Here is an 18,313-nt window from a genome sequence, read left to right as displayed (position 1 = left end):
GTGTTGCTGAATGAAATAAAACACACGTAAGTTCATTATGCCTAGGTATCGTTATGCGGCTTTTGTTGATCCTCCTGGCAGTGCTGGGTATCTGCTGTTTACCTGTTGAATGCCATCAAACACATTCAGGCTCTGGTTAGCAGAAAGAATAACTGCTCTAACCAAGACTGCAAGTATTAGCCAAAAATATTCCCATCCTGTGTTTAACTGTTAGTGTGACATTTATGTGAGTATTGTATAAGAGGTGTGTGCGTGTCTGTGTGTGACTAACAATGTGAGTAACTCACATCTGTCATATGGAAACAGTTTTTTTTAGCCTGACGGGGCATAAAAAACAGACAAGAATAGTGATTCAAACCTCTAAAGGGAATGGTTTAACATTATGGGAAATGCAATTTCTTTCAAATTGTTACTTGTGAAGATCAATATCAGTTTCATGTCTACAGTATGTTCATGCTAAACTTTTAAATGCACAATATGTAATTTTCTGCCGCTAGGATGTAAACACAGACTTTTTATGACGTTGTAAATGGCATTATGGGCGTTGTAGTTGTCATTGTTGCCAATTAAAATATATCTGTTCACTGACAGTTTTATCCGCTTTAACGTTTATTTATGTCATTCTGATTAAATAGCTGCAATTTCCCCCACAAAATACCATTTTATTGATTTGTGATAGCTAGCTAGCTAGTTGACCAGTTGGTTAGCTAGCTAGCTAGCTAGCAAGCAAGCAAGCTAACATTAGCCAGCAGCTAAAACCAGCTAACGCTAACTTTACTTGTCAACGTAACACGTAACATTAAGCTGGATCCGTTGATATCAAAATGTAAATAAATAAGATATCTGCTGTATTACTGTTTACTGTGACATTGTATGATTTAATATTACTCATATAGGTTTCCGTTTTTTGAAGGACTTTAGAGGTGTTAAGACAAAGGTCTTATGACGCCACTGACTAAATGAAACGTCCATGTCATTAAAATAAAACAGATTTCTCTGGGTATGAATGTTGTTGGAAACCTTTAGGATAGTGTAAATACACAACTAAACAAAATATATAACGGAGTTGTTTTTAGACATTTTAATGCAGAAATGTTACATATTGTACTTTTAACAAAAAAAAATGTCTTCACTTTCTACAATGATTACGATATCAGGTGGTTTATCTAACATGTCATCCATTAGCAAGATATCTTCATAACTACTGACCAAATTTTCAATAATTTTTCTGTGGATTTGACCTTTCCTCTAGCGGCGCTATCAGAACAAAATTTCAAATTCTACATAAAATCAGAAAACAGTACTGGTTAGGCCCTAAGAAAAGCTAAATTATCAGCACGTTTTTTTCTTCCATATTGCCTGGTATAATATGAAAAGTATTTTCATGTGACAGGAGTGAGATGTGTGAATGAGAGAGAAAGAGAGAGCGAGGCTTTGGAATATAGAAGTATCCACTGCCCCCCCCCCCCCTGTAGTCTTTTCTGACTGTGTATGTGTGTGTGTCTGCGCAGGTTGGAGCCAGCTGGCAGCCATGCATTGTGTGATGCTCCCTGACCTCCTTGGACTGGACAAGTTTAGACCTCCTTTGCTGGAGATGTTGGCAAGGAGATGGCAGGACCGCTGTCTGGAGGTAACGCACCTAAGAGCACACGCACACACATGTTGTATGCACAGGTCCAAGCTAAGACTTCCAGGCCAACCCTTATAAATAGTTTATTTACACTCTACAAAAGAAACACAAGGTTGCATGGATTACTCTTGTAACAACATGACAAGGAAACGTTTCAATTAATGTATCTGCAATGTTCCAACATTTTCACACTGTAGATATTTGCAAAATATTTTCTGCTCTACATATTTGATTCTGTTCATTTTTGTTGAATTGGACATAATGGACAATTAAAAGACCCAACATGGCTACTCAAGGGAAGACCCTCTACAGAATATTGATAATCATAACTTTAACCTCTTTGTTGTTTTAGGTGCGAGAAGCAGCACAAGCTCTCCTATTGGCTGAGTTGAGGAGGATTGGCCAATCCGGACGTAAGGACACCATTGACTTGTGGGCTCCCTACCTTCCTCAGTATGTGGACACCGTCAGCTCCCGTAAGTACCTCACAATGCTTCTATATCTAAGAGAATGATATCTGTGTTTGGTTACGCTGGTTCTTGGTGTCACACTGTGACAGTATTAGTTTACCAAACAGTTTCTTTTGCCATACTCCTAAATACCCACAGTGAGGACATTTTCACACTGGTTAAAACACTTGGGACAACAGCAGTGTTACCCATTTCACAAGAAAAGATATTCGTCAATGATGCTCAATATCTTTGGAGCGCTTCCTTTGATCTCTGGCCTCTCCGGTCGAAAGATGGATGCCCGAGTTTACAGGGGACCTTATTAGCGTTATCAGGTTCCTTATTAGCATTGGGGTTAAATTCGAAATAATGCCAAACGGGCGCTTTTGCTTTTCACTTTGACACTAAATCCTTCGCCCTTGTCTTGTAAACTCTCCAAAACCCCTGACTCCTACTACTCTGTGCTGCGATTTTGCTGCAGCTGAATGTAGCAGTTTATTATAATATGATGATGATATGATTGTTTAGTTCTTATTTAATGAATATGGGGGGCTAACTAAGAGGATGGTGGGGGCGGTGGGCAAGTAATTTAATCTGTTAATGCCTCACCACCGTGTAGCACCAGAAACACCAACTAGTATGGCAAGCCTTAAAACACGCTGACCGTGCTGACAGTAGCTAAGTTTCCATCCACTTGTCAATCGAATTATCTGAAGTTCTTTAAAAAGCTGCGAGACAACTCATTTTTTAGACATGTCTCGCTGTTTGAGCGCTTTCCATTAAATCCGGAGGACGTCCTACGGCTTGTTGTAACCTTTGTTGGCCATTTCATCTGCGAGTTCCTGATAAATAATGGCATTTCTTAGATTTTTGCTCTAAAATAGTTGGTACATTTTTCTCGTAAATTAAATTCACAAAGTCTTTTGTCTCCTTGTCCGTCCACGTCCATCTGTCTTTGTTGACATGTGTGCAAGCAGAGTGGAAATACTGGGCGGAAATGAACTAAAACTCTTCTTTGTTTTGTGGCGGGCTGTTACCATAAAATGACCAAAAACTTAATCATAAGTTGTCATTTATTTAGCAAATAATGTTTGCGTCAGCGTTCAGCACATGAGCCGTATATCGATCAAGAGAAAATCCGATGAGGCCGAACGTATTTTCTTTGAGGCAATACGCATGTAATTTAACATTTTCATTCAATATCATTTAATTTGGATAAAAACGTGTGGATGGTAACAAGCTAGTGAGCGCCAATTTCAGGTGGGGTGGCTGGGGCTTAGGTGGTGAGAGTGGTCATTACCGATCAGAAGGTTGGTGGTTCGATTCCTGGCCCCGCAGTTCCATGTCACGCAAGACACTGAACTCCAAAGTGTAAATGTGTGTGAATGTTTCTCAGATGAGGAGGGGGCACCTTGTATAGCAGCCTTGGCCACCAGTGTGTGTGTAAATGGTTGCTGTAAAAATGTTAAGACTAGAAAAGCGCTATATAAATACAGTCCAATTATGTGTACTACTGCATACATATGTAAAAAGTGATATAAAGCCTTTTGTGACTCCAGAGGGAGCTGGGTGGTTTCACTTGAGGTGATTTAATTTTATATGATGTCACTTGAGTTGGTGTCGGTTTGGGCTGTACACTGAAATCCTACCTACAAAGCTGTGGCTGGACAATTGCTTCTTTAGATTCGAGCTGTCAAAAAGTGCAAAACAAGACCTACTTGAACAAATCTGAAACATCTAGCTATCACCCTCTCCATTTGTCATTTTCTTTTTTTCACTGTTTTTTTTTTGTTGCTCTGTCTGCCTACTGTATATTCCCTGGTCTCTATCTCAGTCTATAGTTACATTGGCTGATGGGAAGAAAGGTGAATCTCCACCTTATTTTACTAGAACTGACACTGTTTGGTACTCGCCTTGTGGTTGCTGAGGAGGCTGAGGGGGTTCTCAGGGGAAAAGTTGCCATGGAAACGGGCACTGGTCAGTGTTGTGTTACCACAGCAGTACCGTGGGCGGGGGAGGCGGGAGGAGTGATAGGCCGGTGACCTCAGGGGACTTGGGAGGATGGAGGGGGTGGGGAGAGAAAGGGAGAGCTAGGTTAAAGGGTCATTCAATTTGATCTGTGTGCGGCACAGCAAGACTGGAACAGAGAGTAAGGTGACTTCTGCTGGTCTTGGAATTTCATGGTAAAGTCGGGGAATGTGTTGAATCCTCTGGAGTCCTTTGGACGGAATCTGTCTTTTTCTACACCTAATATGTAGTTTCCACACATTGTTTAACAGGGTGTTTCAACCTTTTGTGCTCTGTGACCCCCATGTTTGGTCCCAAAGTCCCCCTACCATCGCAGGATAACTGAAGGTCTACTTTTGGTCCTGCTAACCAGCAGTAGCACTAATGCATTAAGAGGAGGGTGATAAAAATGTTCCCATTATTCAATATTCAAATCAGTTCTCCCTTGTACTGAGCCTTTGCTGCTAAAAATAGTAACTCAGAATTTTTAGATTGTTTTCTAATTTGGAATTCACTTTGGAAGTTGGGCGTCATTGTTGTGTAAGCTCTACTGAAGTCCACACCAACTCAGACCTCCATTAAAGCTTCGTCCAGCTGTTCTGTCAGCTGTGCTGCACCTGAGGAGCTAAAAGGACAGCAAACATACTTTGCAAATAGGCTCTAGGCCTTGATTAATCATTAGAGATTAGAGAGTCCCCATCAATTTGACAGCCAAAGATTTGTGTAAATGGACGTGTGCATGTGAGGGAAACATGCTAAAGGAAAAATAAAATTGACTTAGAGCAGAAAAGAAGAAGAAGAAATCAACAACTGTTATGGAATTGTTAAAAGGCTCAAACACATGTGAAATATTAAAGTCCAAGGGTTTCATTCATTACAATTAATGTATCATTGAGGTGAATAACTGTCATATGCACATTCTTTTCAATTTATATTTTTATTTGCAAATTTGACAAACAACAGCTCATAGGGTACAGCTTACAGAAGACAAATAAGAAGATCAGATACTGAAATGACATTTCAGTCAAACCATAAGTTATCCTAGTCACAAAGAATGTGAAAATAAAATATACAGTATGTACAATATACAGGCTGAGCAGACAAAAAGTACCATATGCACATTTAAGGAGGTAACACACCCAACAAACAACGCAAAAGAGGAGGGAAGAGTAAATGGTGCCTAGACTACATGTGTGCTTACTCAGACTTAATTAAAAAAAGTCGATATACAGGAGAATAAATAGTTGAAAGCAATACAAAATGCCTAAGAGCCATACTGAAATGTATTCCGTTATGTTTTTATATTTGGATTATAATCTTAGTTTCCCTTTACATAAATACAGCATATTTTCAGCATAAATTTATGCAGGAAAAAGGTAGAAATAGGTGGATAACAATTCACCATGATGCAGGAAATGAAGTGTGTAATGGTCAAAATTGTATTCGAAAGGACCCCCAGACCCTCACATCATAGGTCACAACACAAATCTGGAACCAAAACCCTGGCCTTTGGGTTGCTTGGCCAGTTATGATTAGGCCGAATTTTGGTGCCATCTAACAACTACAAACTGGGCAGCTAATGGGACATACCCTGGCTATTAACAAGCTGTTTTGCATTTCATTCAGTTTTTTAAATTGTACCGGGCTAAGCTTCCAACTGTAAGTCCTGGAAACGCCCCTGAGTTGCATATTAAGTGCTTTCAGGGCCTTCTGCAAGTAATTTTGGTGTAGAATGGTTCAGGATAAAGTTGTAAGCAGCAATATAGGAAGCCAGCATTTGGCCCGGTTTTGTACTGGCACTGCAGTAATGGTTTGAATGTGTACACATTTTCTGAATCTTACAACAGCAAAGCTTTTCAAATAGTCTTTGAATATATATTCATTCTTAGTTTGCAAGCTGTTTGTGATGATTTCAACTGTGTATCTTTCTTCTCAGTGTACACATAATTGAATGAGTTACAGTGTGTGATGTTGAGGCTGGAGCGCTGTGAGGCAGTAAATCCAGGGGGGTGGGATCTTGACTTTGTTTTGAGAGATATCAAGTTTTATCTGCAAGAGCTCGCAAATCCTAGCTAGCTAGCTGTGGTAGCTAGCTAGCTAGGATGCTAGCGCGCTAGATAGTTTCTAGCTAGCTAGTGCCACAACATGATTACATCTCCTTGGTTGTCTAATTACATCTAATGTTCATTTTGATAAGTATTACCAAATAATACATGCCCAAGTGAAGTGTTTTAATAGACGTTGTCGTTGACTGTTGATGTCAATGACTGCAGGCAGGCTAACCCTAGTAGCTAGCTAGTATCTATATTTCTTTATTTTGATGCGCATGTAAAAGATCAGGAACAATGAAAACACAATGTTTACCGTTACATATTGTGTACAATGAAACAGCCAGTTCATGAGTTCGCCACAGAGCAAATATATAAATATTAATATCAAAATAAACTGATGTATTTAGACAACCAAGAAGACGTAATCATGTCGTGCTACTAGCTAGCTAGATACTAGCTAGTGTGCTACATGCTGGTGCGGTAGCTAGGTTAGCCTTATTGTTTGTTGAATTTGCGAGATCTTGCAAATAGAACTCGCTATCTCACTAAACAAAGTCAAGATCTCGTCAAACAAAGTCAAGATCTTGCAAAACAAAGTCAAGATCTCGCAAAAGTGTTTGTACATGTTTTTTCTTTATAGTGTAGCTCTCACATGTTTACTCAATTGTCCCGCACATGCTATGATCAGTGTAACATACGTGGACTAATTGGTACTACTTCACTCTGTTGACACTTTCATAAAATAGTCTCTCTCTCTCTCTCTCTCTCGCGCTTTCTCACTCTCTCTCGCTCTCTCGCTCTTAGCTCATCCACTCCAGCACCAGAGTGGTGGGTGTTTGTATGAAGACACCTGTGTTTATCCATTAGCTTTTAGTGAGAGGAAATGTCACTGAGTCCCACTGTTGCTGACCACCCACACACACACGCATGCACGTGCATGCACACACGCACACGCACACGCACACGCACACACACACACACACACACACACACGCACACACACACACACACTATCAAAGCAGAGGAGTGGCCGTGACCTTTCAGCTCTCCTGGAAGCATTTAAAAGGCTTTAACACAAAGGAAACAGGGCGAGCTGGAGTTGTTAACCTGCACTCAGAGGGGAAAGACATTAACTGTACGCATCCTCTTTTTCATCACTGATCTGTGAATTAGCTGCTTTTCCCCTTAAAACATTGGTTCAGTATATTCTTATTAAATCCTTTCTGATAGTGAGATGAGAACATAAATATCACTCTTATGTCTCTGTGTTAAATAGGGAGCTGGAGTAAGGACATTGACGACTGAAAGCAGTTCAAAACTGTGCCTACCAACCTCTCCGTCTGGACATGCTGCACAGAAATACTAACAAACAATAAAACATGAGAGTTGAGATTTAATCTTTGGGGTGGAAGACTTCCACAGCTGCAGGGGGGGAGAAAGGGGGCAGTGGTGGCCTGGGAGAGAGCTTGCGAGGCTGTGCAGGGAAAAGGAGTCAACTTGGGGGGGCTGGATGGACAGAGAGGGGCTCTACACACACTTCACACCCTCATATTCACACACACTCTTGATTAAACATAGTCCCCCGCATTGTTCACCCTCACACACGCATGGACACACACAGTTTTAAGGGTCAAACTGTGTGTTTAAGGCTGGCTCTTTGATCACTCTGCAGCAGTCACCATGTCCTCTCTCTCTCTCTCTCTCTCTCTCTCTCTCTCTCTCTCTCTCTCTCTCTCTCTCTCTCTCTCTCTCTCTCTCTCTCTCTCTCTCTCTCTCTCTCTCTCTCTTGTCTGTCTTTAATTTACTATCTGCCTCAATCCGCCCTGTTTTTTTTAACTCATGAACCTGCTGTTCTTAAATACCTGCCTCCTCCCCTTCTCCACTCCTTTGCTTTTCTTGTCATTCTCTCATCTCCTCCCAACCATTTCTTTTTAGCACCTATCTCATTTCTTTTCGCCCTAGTTTTAATTCTCCAGTTTGTTCATTTTCGTTTAATTAACTGTTTTGCCAGTCCATCTTTAACCTTTCATACTTTCCATCTTTATTTCCCCGTCCCCCCTTCAATTCTCGTTTTTCCTTTCTTTCAGCTTTTTTTTTTTAGCTGGGTGGATGAAGGGGAAATTAAATGGCCTTATACTCTTCTTCTATATTTATCTTGTATATAGTGTATTTATATCCTATAAATTAGTTTTTGTTTGATGTATAAAACAGAATAAAAATAATACATATACATATATTGTTGTCTTTAAACATATAGAAACATTTAAATAGGTAGGATATATCTGAAATATGTGTATAAATGGTGAAAGGTTTTCCCAAGATAATTAAAAATGAATAATAATTCAAATGCTAAAAAGCAAAGGGACCTAATTAAAAATAAAGAAAAGGAACAAATGATCCAAATGAAAAAAGGAAATAAAAACTGAAGAAGAGTAAAGAACAGGCGGTACATGTTTTAAAGGAGAGAGAGCAACAGACAGAAGAGAGTAGGGAGTAGGACAGGATCCTGGAGGTTAACAAGGCATGCTGGGAGCTATGTGTCTTGGCTGACATGACAAGCTTGACCTTGGAGCAAGGCAGAACGCCTACTCCTCCCCCCCCGTCATCCACCCTTGCTCCCCCTCCCTCTGCTCCTGGATCGCTCTCCTCCTCATTCCCTTGCCTAGGACAGTTGAGTTATTGTGTGTGTGTGTGTGTGTGTGTGTGTGTGTGTGTAAGATGATCCACCTTAAACAACACATACAGACCAGATCTAGCCAAATCTGCTCATATTTGTATTATGAGATTTCATAACTGGAAAGTTATTACAGTGTCTTAATTTCATCTATAAAAAGCAACCTATCAGCAATGTGCAGAATATTGGACCATTCTGCACTTTACGACCAGCGTACCTTATAAAAAAAGAATGTATTTCGAAACTATTGCAAAAAAAGTCACAATACATACGATTTTTTTTTATTTTTTTATTTTTTTTGGGGTTTAAGAAAGATTGGGGTTTGTTTAAATGAACACATCCCACCTCATGCTTCTTGCAGCCAATCAGAAAATATAATTGATCACAAGTATCTTTACAGGTGATGATTTGCTTCGGCACTAAACACCAATGTGCTTCACGTCAGCATGAAATTTAGCTGACAGAGAGCCATGTTTATGTAGACACAACAGCCAATCAGCGAAGCATCAATTCTTTTTTTAATTAAGTTCAATTAAGTCTGTATCACTTTAGATAGATAATCAACAACCTGTGTTTGTGTGTGTGTGCGCGCGTGCAATATAAAGCTGTAGAGAGCCATTATGTTAAGGTGTCAGTGTGGGATGCAGGTTAATTGGAACATGATGCACATTGTTAACCAGGATTAATCAATGTAATTGCACACAGTGTAATTACAGTGTTTTTGTGTGTGTTCAAGGTATCCTCATGAACTCTTGTGCGATGTTTGTATTATTGTTGGGGAGGATTAAGCCCTTTTTGGGCTATTGTTTTCTTGCACTGGGGAGCTGTGTGTGTATGCGTTGTGTGTACCGTAATTCAATAATTAGGTTGTTTTTGCCGAGATTAGCCCAGCAAAGGCTCTGTTACCTTTTGTCGCTTCATTCATTAGCACAGACTCATTCATTAACCCAGGGGCTAATGAAAAGCCACTCTTAATTGGCAATGGAGAGATAAGGGCTAAATGAAAACACTAAATATAGTGTGTGTGTGTGTGTGTGTGTGTGTGTGTGTGTGTGTGTGTGTGTGTGTGTGTGTGTGTGTGTGTGTGTGTGTGTGTGTGTGTGTGTGTGTGTGTGTGTGTGTGTGTGTGTGTGTGTGTGTGTGTTTGTTTGTTTGTGTGTCTCTATTCATTCTCAAGATAAGCGGGCCCAATAAACCTTTATGAGCTACTTAACCAGGATAGTTTGCCTAATAATAAGGATCAACACAGAAACCTGGTGGGATGAGCTTACTTTCAACACACACACACACACACACACAGGCACACACATATGCGCACACATGCATTGACGGGAGAAGAGTCATCGACATACATTTTGTCCTTGTGTGGTAGTGTTACTTAATACAGCCGTGTGACTGAATATTTTAGATTAGGAGATTTGTGCTGTGTTTCCTACACACAGTGTTCATGAATTCATTCACATTATTGACTGGGGCCTGATAACATCCTGTCATGCCTGGACCCAGGCTTTCAGCCAGCGTATTGTTGCCTCCCCACTGGGCCGAAGGACCAGGAATTATTTTTCAAAGTATTTGTCTGATGTTTTTAAAACTAAAATTTGTTATAGAAGTAGGAAACTCCTTTAAGGAATAACATGCGTAGGTTGTGTGAGAAGTGGAGAGCCGCTTTTTTTGTGTTTCTCACACACACACACACACACACACACACACACACACACACACAGACACACACACACACACACGCACACACACACACTTTGTCTGTCTGTTTCACGCAACAATGCAGGATGATATTTAATATTTACTAAAATGTTTCTTTCTCACTCTTTAGCTGGGTCGAGCACTGAGCCCTCCCCTCCAGCTCCGCCTCCTCCAGAGGCTCAGCCAATAGAAACGAAGGTTCCTGAAGAAGAAATGGACGTCACGGATGATGACATCACAGCAGGTATGAAATACGATGTATGAAATAACATTAACTAAAAATAGTTTAAAATAATTACAACTTTGGAAAGATCTAGCCTGAGTTTGCTGACACCCACACACACCTGGTTGCATTGTGAAACGGGCTGAAACAATGTTGTAGCCGACATTTCTAACTCTATTAGTTTATTCGTTCTTGACAGAAGTCTTTTTGAGCAAATGGTGTGCATGCATGCGTGTGTTCAGAGAGACAATCAATCAAACTTCAGTTATAGAGCACTTTAAAACAACCAAAGTTGACCAAGTGGATAGCCCAGATAGCTCAGTTTTTAGAGCTTGGGTCCATTTATAGGGGTTTACTCCTTGACGCAGCGGTCCCGGGTTTGACTCCGACTTGCGGGGCTTTGCTGCATGTCATCCCCCCTCTCGCTCCCCTTTCATGTCTTTAGCTGTCCTGTCTAAAATAAAGGCTAAAATGCCCAAAAAATTATCTTTAAAATGGATCCTAAAATGCATGGGCAGCCAGTGGAGTGAGGCCAAAATAGGGGAAATGCGCTTGTGTTTGACATGTCCCAGTTAAAAGACGCGCAGCAGCGTTTTGCACCCTCTGAGGACCCACTGATCCCCACATGCAAGGCATTACATTAATCCAGCCTAGTGGTGACAAAGGCATGGATAACTGTCTCAAAGAGATCCCTTGGAAGAATTGGCTTTATTTGGGCCAGCTGCCTCATTTGGATAAAACTCGATTTTACAACTGTCCTAATCTGTCCAGTTTAAGATAAGGATCCAAGTTAGTGATGGTTGGCTTTATGTATTGGGCCAAGGAACCCAAATTAACGGGGGGGGGGGGATCCCAGTGGTGCCACCAAAAACCATCACTTCTGTTTTCCTCTCATCAAAACTTAAAAAGAGCCATCCAGGCCTTTATGTCTGCTAGACACTTTAGTAGTCACATGCAGTAGATTTGGCAATCGTCTGCATAACCGTAAGGGTGAAAAAAAAAAAGGCAATGTACTACATGCTACCACAGCTACACTGTGGTGTTGTTTTCTTTTGGTCAACAATATTGCATGTTGATATCGCCACAGTCACGACGACGGTCCTCTCATCTCGTCATTATTATCGTTAACGAATATGTTCATTTCCATAATGGCTTAGAGGCTGGCCGATAAACGTTGAAGTATGGATTTTTATTTGCGGGGATATTTCGCTGACGGTAATGTTTCTAATGTTATGAATTAGCAGTACATTTAATTCTCAGGACCCATGGTAGGTTCGAGCTTTAGGTGATGTTCTGCCTCTGTTTAGAAGTGATGAATGTATAGCTCACAGCAAGTTAATACAATATAGTGTCTGGCTTTTGTTGGATGTTCAGTGTTGGCAAATGGCTTTTTATTGAGTTTCCTCTTAGCAAAATAATAGACAAGAGAAAATCCAGTGTTAGAAGAGTTGTGTTAAGTTATGGCTGATGAAGACACACCTTGTCCTGATTTTGCCACCCAGTAAAAGCTTTAAAATAACTAAATAAAAATGTATAGAAAATAAAATTGTTCCACCACTTTACAGCCGGTGCTTTGACCACTCAGGCTCGCCGGTAAGATAAAGGTAGTAAGATAAAGGGATCGTATTCCCCAGTGACCTGTGGAGCCTCATGTGGTTTGATATAAGAGACATTAAAAGGTAATTTATCATTTATGTGTCCCTGAATTTAGGAGTTCTGCTCTGGTGACTGTGAATGTTAGTTACTCATAGTGTGGCTGTTTTCAAATCAGTGCCACACAGCCCATGTGTAATGTCACTGTACTGTGACCTGCAAGGTGTTAAAAGCAGTTTAGTGTTCACACACACAGACGCACACAAACACGCACACTCTTTTCCAGTCCATTTATCTTTTGTCACATTTCCCCCGAAAGTTTAATCCTGAAAGACGAAGATAGATAGATGAGCCCAGGCTGTTCTCATGAACCATTCCTACATAGAGCTACGAAAAGTAAAGCATCGTAGTTTGTATGAATTCCACGTATTTATTGCATACATCCCCATTTTTGGGCTAAACATAACTGGCAACAGCCACAGAAACAGCAGACGGCTCATGATGCTGATTCCCCGGCTCCCAGTACCGTTTTCTTGGCTAAATATAAGACCACTAAAGGTAAACGGTCATGTGACCATTCATCACGTGACTAGCCGGCGGTTGCCTAATTTCGTACGATTTCACACAAACCTGTGCATGAGAATACGTTGATCAAGATGAAGTGATTAGGGGTATTTTTCCCTTTTGAGTGGCTTTGTTTCCACCAGCTTCATGCCTGGAAACTTCTCCTACCGTACAGCAGCTGATCATCATCTCATTAACTATGATGGATTCAGAAATCACAGAAAAATAAAACCGAATTAACTCTATTATTCTAAAAAGAAATGCTGTAGAAATGGCTCTAAGACTGTCTTACCATCTCTTTTCCTCCCTCCGTCCTTCTATCAGACCAGTCAATACCACAGATGTGTCTGACAATATATCATTTCTCACAGCTCATTTTTCTCCTATTGACAACAGGGTTTTTTTTTCCCACTCAGTCTCTGCAGTATGGAATCTGTTAGCAGCTATCACAAACCCAAAGCAGAGCCAGAATCTTCTCTGCCGCGGTGGACAATACTCATGGAGTTTTAAAACTTTTCATCTATCACTCTTGGCTTCACTGGCTTTCTCTTTCATCATTCCTTTCTTTATCTTTCCTTCCTCTGGCGAGTTTGTGAACTCCTCTTTTGGTAAAACCATTTAACAAGATAAATGAGGATGTACTGTTTCTGGAACCGGGGAAACAGCCGCACACTTAAAGGCAGGTGATAACTATTTCCAAATAATTTCTCGGCTCTGAAAAACAGATCCATTATGCTGTAATTCTGTAAAAACTCCCTCCAATCACTGCCCTGCTTTGAAAGAACCAATGACGCGCTCCTTGCCCCGCTGCATCTACTCTACTCCTCCAAGTGGACAAGTTGGAACCCTGAGGCCAGGGCGAGAGCTTAGACGGAGCACAGAGGAGATGCTACTCTCAAATCGTGCACATTTTTCAACATTTCCAAAAATTCATTTTCCTTCCCTAAAGGTTTACCTTTTAAAGATAGTTGTTTTAATATAATCAAACGTTTTGATTTTCAGCATTTATTTCTAAAAAAGCCAATTAATGTATTCACGTTCAGAAATCCCAACTCCATGTAGGAATATGTTTGGTATTAGTATATATATATATATAGTGTGTGTGTGTGTGTTATTTTTAATATAATTATAAATAATAGATATTAAGAAAGGAAAGGGGAAGAGGAGAGGAAACAAAAAAGGAGGAGATGAAAAAGAGACAAAGGAAAAAGGACAGAGATGTCGACAGCCACGGAATCACTTGGCTGCAGGCTGTTACCACAGAGATAGACTCATCACCTCAGTCTACTGTCTCCGCTGTCACACACACACACACACACACACACACACACACACACACACACACACACACACAGAGTTCAAGATGTTGTGCAGGTGACAACAAATGTTGCTTGGTGCCACAGCTGCAAAACCTCCCTACACACACACACACACACAAAGACACACACACACACACACACACAGTCGGTGCTATAATTATGTCCCTAGCAGTGTCAGGGGATGTCATTAGGATCCACAGCACCCTCCGCCTCTCTCTTTCTCTATCTCACACACACACACACACACACACACACACACACACACGCGCACACACACACACACACACACACGCACACACTCTTTAAATCTCTATTGGTATGACATTTTGATGGTTACACAAACGAAGTGTATTGAGTAATGCATACAGTGAATTCATGAAACACACTAATGATGCACAGTGAACGGAATAAAACGGGTAGAAAATTAACAATGAAGTTACTAAATGTAGCTCAACATTTTTTAAATAAATGGTTAAGAAAATGTGTAATTTTGTAACTTATGACCATATATGACCAGTAAAGGCAAATGTGACTAACCGTGAAAAGACCGCTATTTTTTATATAGTTTTTATCAATGCTTTTGTCTGGGTCAGAGTTTTCCCCCAAAGTCACAAAATGATTCACGGCAGGAAGACGGCGCTGTAGTAACATATTCTGACGGTTCACAGATTTCAGTGTAACACCAGAGAGGCCTGTGTTAGTGAGGATCCAGCCAGGTAAAGGTAGCAGGAGATTTCTTTATAAAGGCCTAATTGTATTTTAATTTTATTTCAGAAGTTATCTGTTGTAGTTATGACTGATACTGGGGCAGGGGCATCACAGTTAAAAAGAAACTAACATCTAAATGGGGAAGTAAGCTTTCCAACATTTGAAGACAATTACGGGACTGTAAATGATTCCAAATCTACCCTAATTTGGCTCTCAGTTATGTAATATATCTATTTTATTCATAACATAACTTTACAATGCGTGACATGGTTGTACGTCAGTAGCCTACATTAAATGATGTCCCCCTTCCATTTAGCACGTGGTTTTTATTCCTTTTCAGTCCGTATTTGTGTTGGCCTACTATTTTCTTTTCCCCTCCCCCCCCATGTTCTTGTGTTAACTGTCAGTGGTAAAAAATCATCAGACTTTCTTCTGAGTTACCAGCTAGCGCTAGCTAGCTAGCTAGCTTGGTTGGTTGGCGGAAACCTCAATAAGACATTTCTAGGCAACCAAAGTGTTCCAATTAACTTTGAAGAAGTAGAAAAGGGAGTGTCAAAGAAACACCCCCAAAACAGGTTCACGGCTATTTTAATGTGCACAGGGCCATGGATAAGCGTTGGTAAGCCTCTATCATGATTGACAGCTCTGCACGCCATGTCTATTTTAAAATAAATGGAAACATAATTAACAAAATGAACATCTGGCTGTATTGAAGAAGACTTGTAATTAGGGATTTAGGCCATAAACGTATTATGAAATTGTTTATTGGGAAAATAAATCAAGTGAGAATTATTTTCTCATAGACTTCTATTTACACAGACTTCTTTTTGGAGCCAGTGGAGCTGGATATGAGATAGAATGCAGGTTTAAGACACTTTCGCATTTGCTCCCCTATTTTTTAAACATGTAGGGATTGTTGTGTGTAACCAGTGATGTATATCACAACCGTTTTAAATGATCAGCCAGCTGGCAATCACTCTTTATTTAGTTTGTTGATGTGCAGGTGGATATTACTCTCTAGCTAGCTAGTCGAAAAGGCAATTTGAGACGGAGCCTCAATGTCTGCCCGAAAGCAGAAATAAAATGTGTTTTTGTTGATTCATCACTAGAAATGCAACTGTCGCAAATATCTCACTATCTTTAACGTTATCAACATTCATATTTAGATGAAACAAATGACAATAAAGCTTAAAAGTTTGAAGTTTCTCTGTTATCTATCTATAATATTATATCTACTATATATTTTGTTTGTTTGTTTGTATTATACTTTTGTATTTTGCCCCATTGTTCCGGCCACAAGAACATTGTTAATTGCAGTGTTGCATTAAAACCCGATCATATCCATATAACGTGGAACAGAAACGTAGTTCTACACTAGAGGAAAGACTGAGAAAGTGTCTCATCTCTGACTCGGATGGAGGTGGTGACCTCATGCAGGTCAAAGGTCCCTGCTGGACACAGCCCCATCACCCTCTCCCTCAAACACACACACACACACACACACACACACACACACACACGCATGCGCACACACACTGGCCGGCATTTTGTCTCCTTTGGGGTTCAGAGCGTTGCAGACATATGAGTGCATTCCTTCCTGGCCACAACATGTAGAAATATACTATATATAGATAATTGCAGTAGTCTTGCTTTCTATTTGGCATCAGTTCCTCATTGTGTTTGTTTGGAGAAAGGAAGGAAAGTCCTAACCTTGTGCGGGCTCCATAGCAGCGAAGATAGAGGTCAAATGTTAAAGGTCAGGTTGACCCTCACCTCACGGTGTCATTAGCCCAGTTGTGATTTGGTTAGCTGAAATGCTAGCCTCCCCTGCTAATCTAATATCAGAGCCTGGAGGTGCTTTGGGTCAGATCACATTTCTCCTCAGAACAGATTGAACGTATGGAGAGATAAATGGTCGGAGCTGCAGCTCCGAACGCTCTGATTGTTTCTGATGATTGGGTTTCTTTTGCTTTACACAGTAAGGGACCCAGCTGGTACATGGAATACTATTATATTACAGGCAGCGGAGTGAAACTATTGTCTAAATGTAATGTACAGGAATGCATTTCTGGTGGTTCCTTACAGAAACAGCAAGGCAAGACAGTACCATGTAGGGTAGTGTACTGTACTATGGTACAGTGTGGTATGACACGTGACAGTCAAATTAAGCGGTAGCTGACAAAATGTCACCGATCTGTCATGGCTCTGTCATGGATCTGTCACGGAATTAGCGAGGCTTGGACCCAAATGCAGATAGATGGAATTTATTAACAAAACTACAACCAAAAATGTCCAAAAGGTAGGGAAAAACTTACTTGAAAAATAATCCACAAGGCAGGAAGACCCGGAAGCAAGACAGCTTGAGCAAAACACGGAACTCAATCTGTGTTCTTCTATTGACTTCTCTGTTCTTGTGTCCCTGTCAAACGTCATCTCGTCATCCCAAGACACTTGTTAATACAAGTGCTGTCCCAATACACAAATTTGCATTTCATCAAGAACTGTTAAGATTCCCGGGAAAGTTCTTGACCTGCCCATTTTCCCGAGGGTCCATTGGTTGGTAACTTGTATGAACTTGGCAGCACCCGTATCCCAACATTCATTTTGGCATTCAACAAGGGTCGGGTTTCTGGTTCATGAACACACCAAAAACGGGACAATTTTAACAATTTCGCCATCTTGTTCATCACTAAATTCCCGTCTGAGAACGTTTTAGGCAGTTAAGATTTCTAATAAAGGCAATCTTGCGAAAATGAATGCCGAATTGATCATTTTCTCCAAAGTTTTCAGAGTTGAGAAGCTGCATAAAATGACGCGACAGCCAGCTAGCGCCTGGTGGGCCACTAGCTTGTCGCTCGGCCAGTCATGCTTAGAGACCCCCGTTCTAAAAAAAGAAAAAGAAAAATGATATAGCATTCAGTGTGACTATCATATTCTCCAATGTCTATCACAAATAAACGTCCATAAATGTGCTTAGTAAAACAAATCATAGTGAATCAATCAGATCCCAGTCGTTATAACTTCAGAACTTGCCTTATAATCATTGGGTTTTTAAATATCACAGAATTAGGTTGAATGACAATTGTTTGTTTGTTTTTTTACATAAAAGGATTTTGCCTTGGTATTTTAGTGCATAACAGTAAACATAGGAACAGAAAAATAAAAAGCAAGTACTGCCAAAAGTGTAAAATATAAATATTACAGCAGAAGATTCTCTTACACCAGAGACTGTGCACAAATATGTATAATATACAGAGATAATAATCCGAAAGAAATGCGTTAATGTTACGCATTGAGACAGGTGTGGAGACTGTACTTTAATATACAGTGGGTACGGAAAGTATTCAGACCCCTTTAAATTTTTCACTCTTTGTTTCATTGCAGCCATTTTCCA

At 40.4% G+C, this 18,313-nt stretch overlaps 1 protein-coding gene and 1 long non-coding RNA gene across 4 annotated transcripts in view; both read left to right on the top strand.

Moving 5' to 3' along the window:
* LOC117959018 (WD repeat-containing protein 7) overlaps window positions 1-18,313 on the top strand; it is a 137,022-nt gene that overhangs the window by 63,547 nt on the left and 55,162 nt on the right. For all 3 annotated transcript variants that reach the window (XM_034895852.1, XM_034895853.1, XM_034895850.1), the window contains 3 exons: window positions 1,512-1,630; window positions 1,983-2,106; window positions 10,643-10,756. In XM_034895852.1, the coding sequence (XP_034751743.1) occupies window positions 1,512-1,630; window positions 1,983-2,106; window positions 10,643-10,756 (357 nt within the window). The remainder of the gene's footprint in view (window positions 1-1,511; window positions 1,631-1,982; window positions 2,107-10,642; window positions 10,757-18,313) is intronic.
* Window positions 15,316-18,313, top strand: part of LOC117959032 — a 16,903-nt gene continuing 13,905 nt past the window's right edge. Inside the window, exon 1 of the long non-coding RNA XR_004659859.1 lies at window positions 15,316-15,456. This is a non-coding gene — a long non-coding RNA (uncharacterized LOC117959032). The remainder of the gene's footprint in view (window positions 15,457-18,313) is intronic.

This window comes from Etheostoma cragini, chromosome 16 (genome assembly GCF_013103735.1).
Source record: "Etheostoma cragini isolate CJK2018 chromosome 16, CSU_Ecrag_1.0, whole genome shotgun sequence".
Classification (NCBI taxonomy): Eukaryota; Metazoa; Chordata; class Actinopteri; order Perciformes; family Percidae; genus Etheostoma; species Etheostoma cragini.
This window is presented reverse-complemented; position numbering and strand designations above follow the sequence as displayed.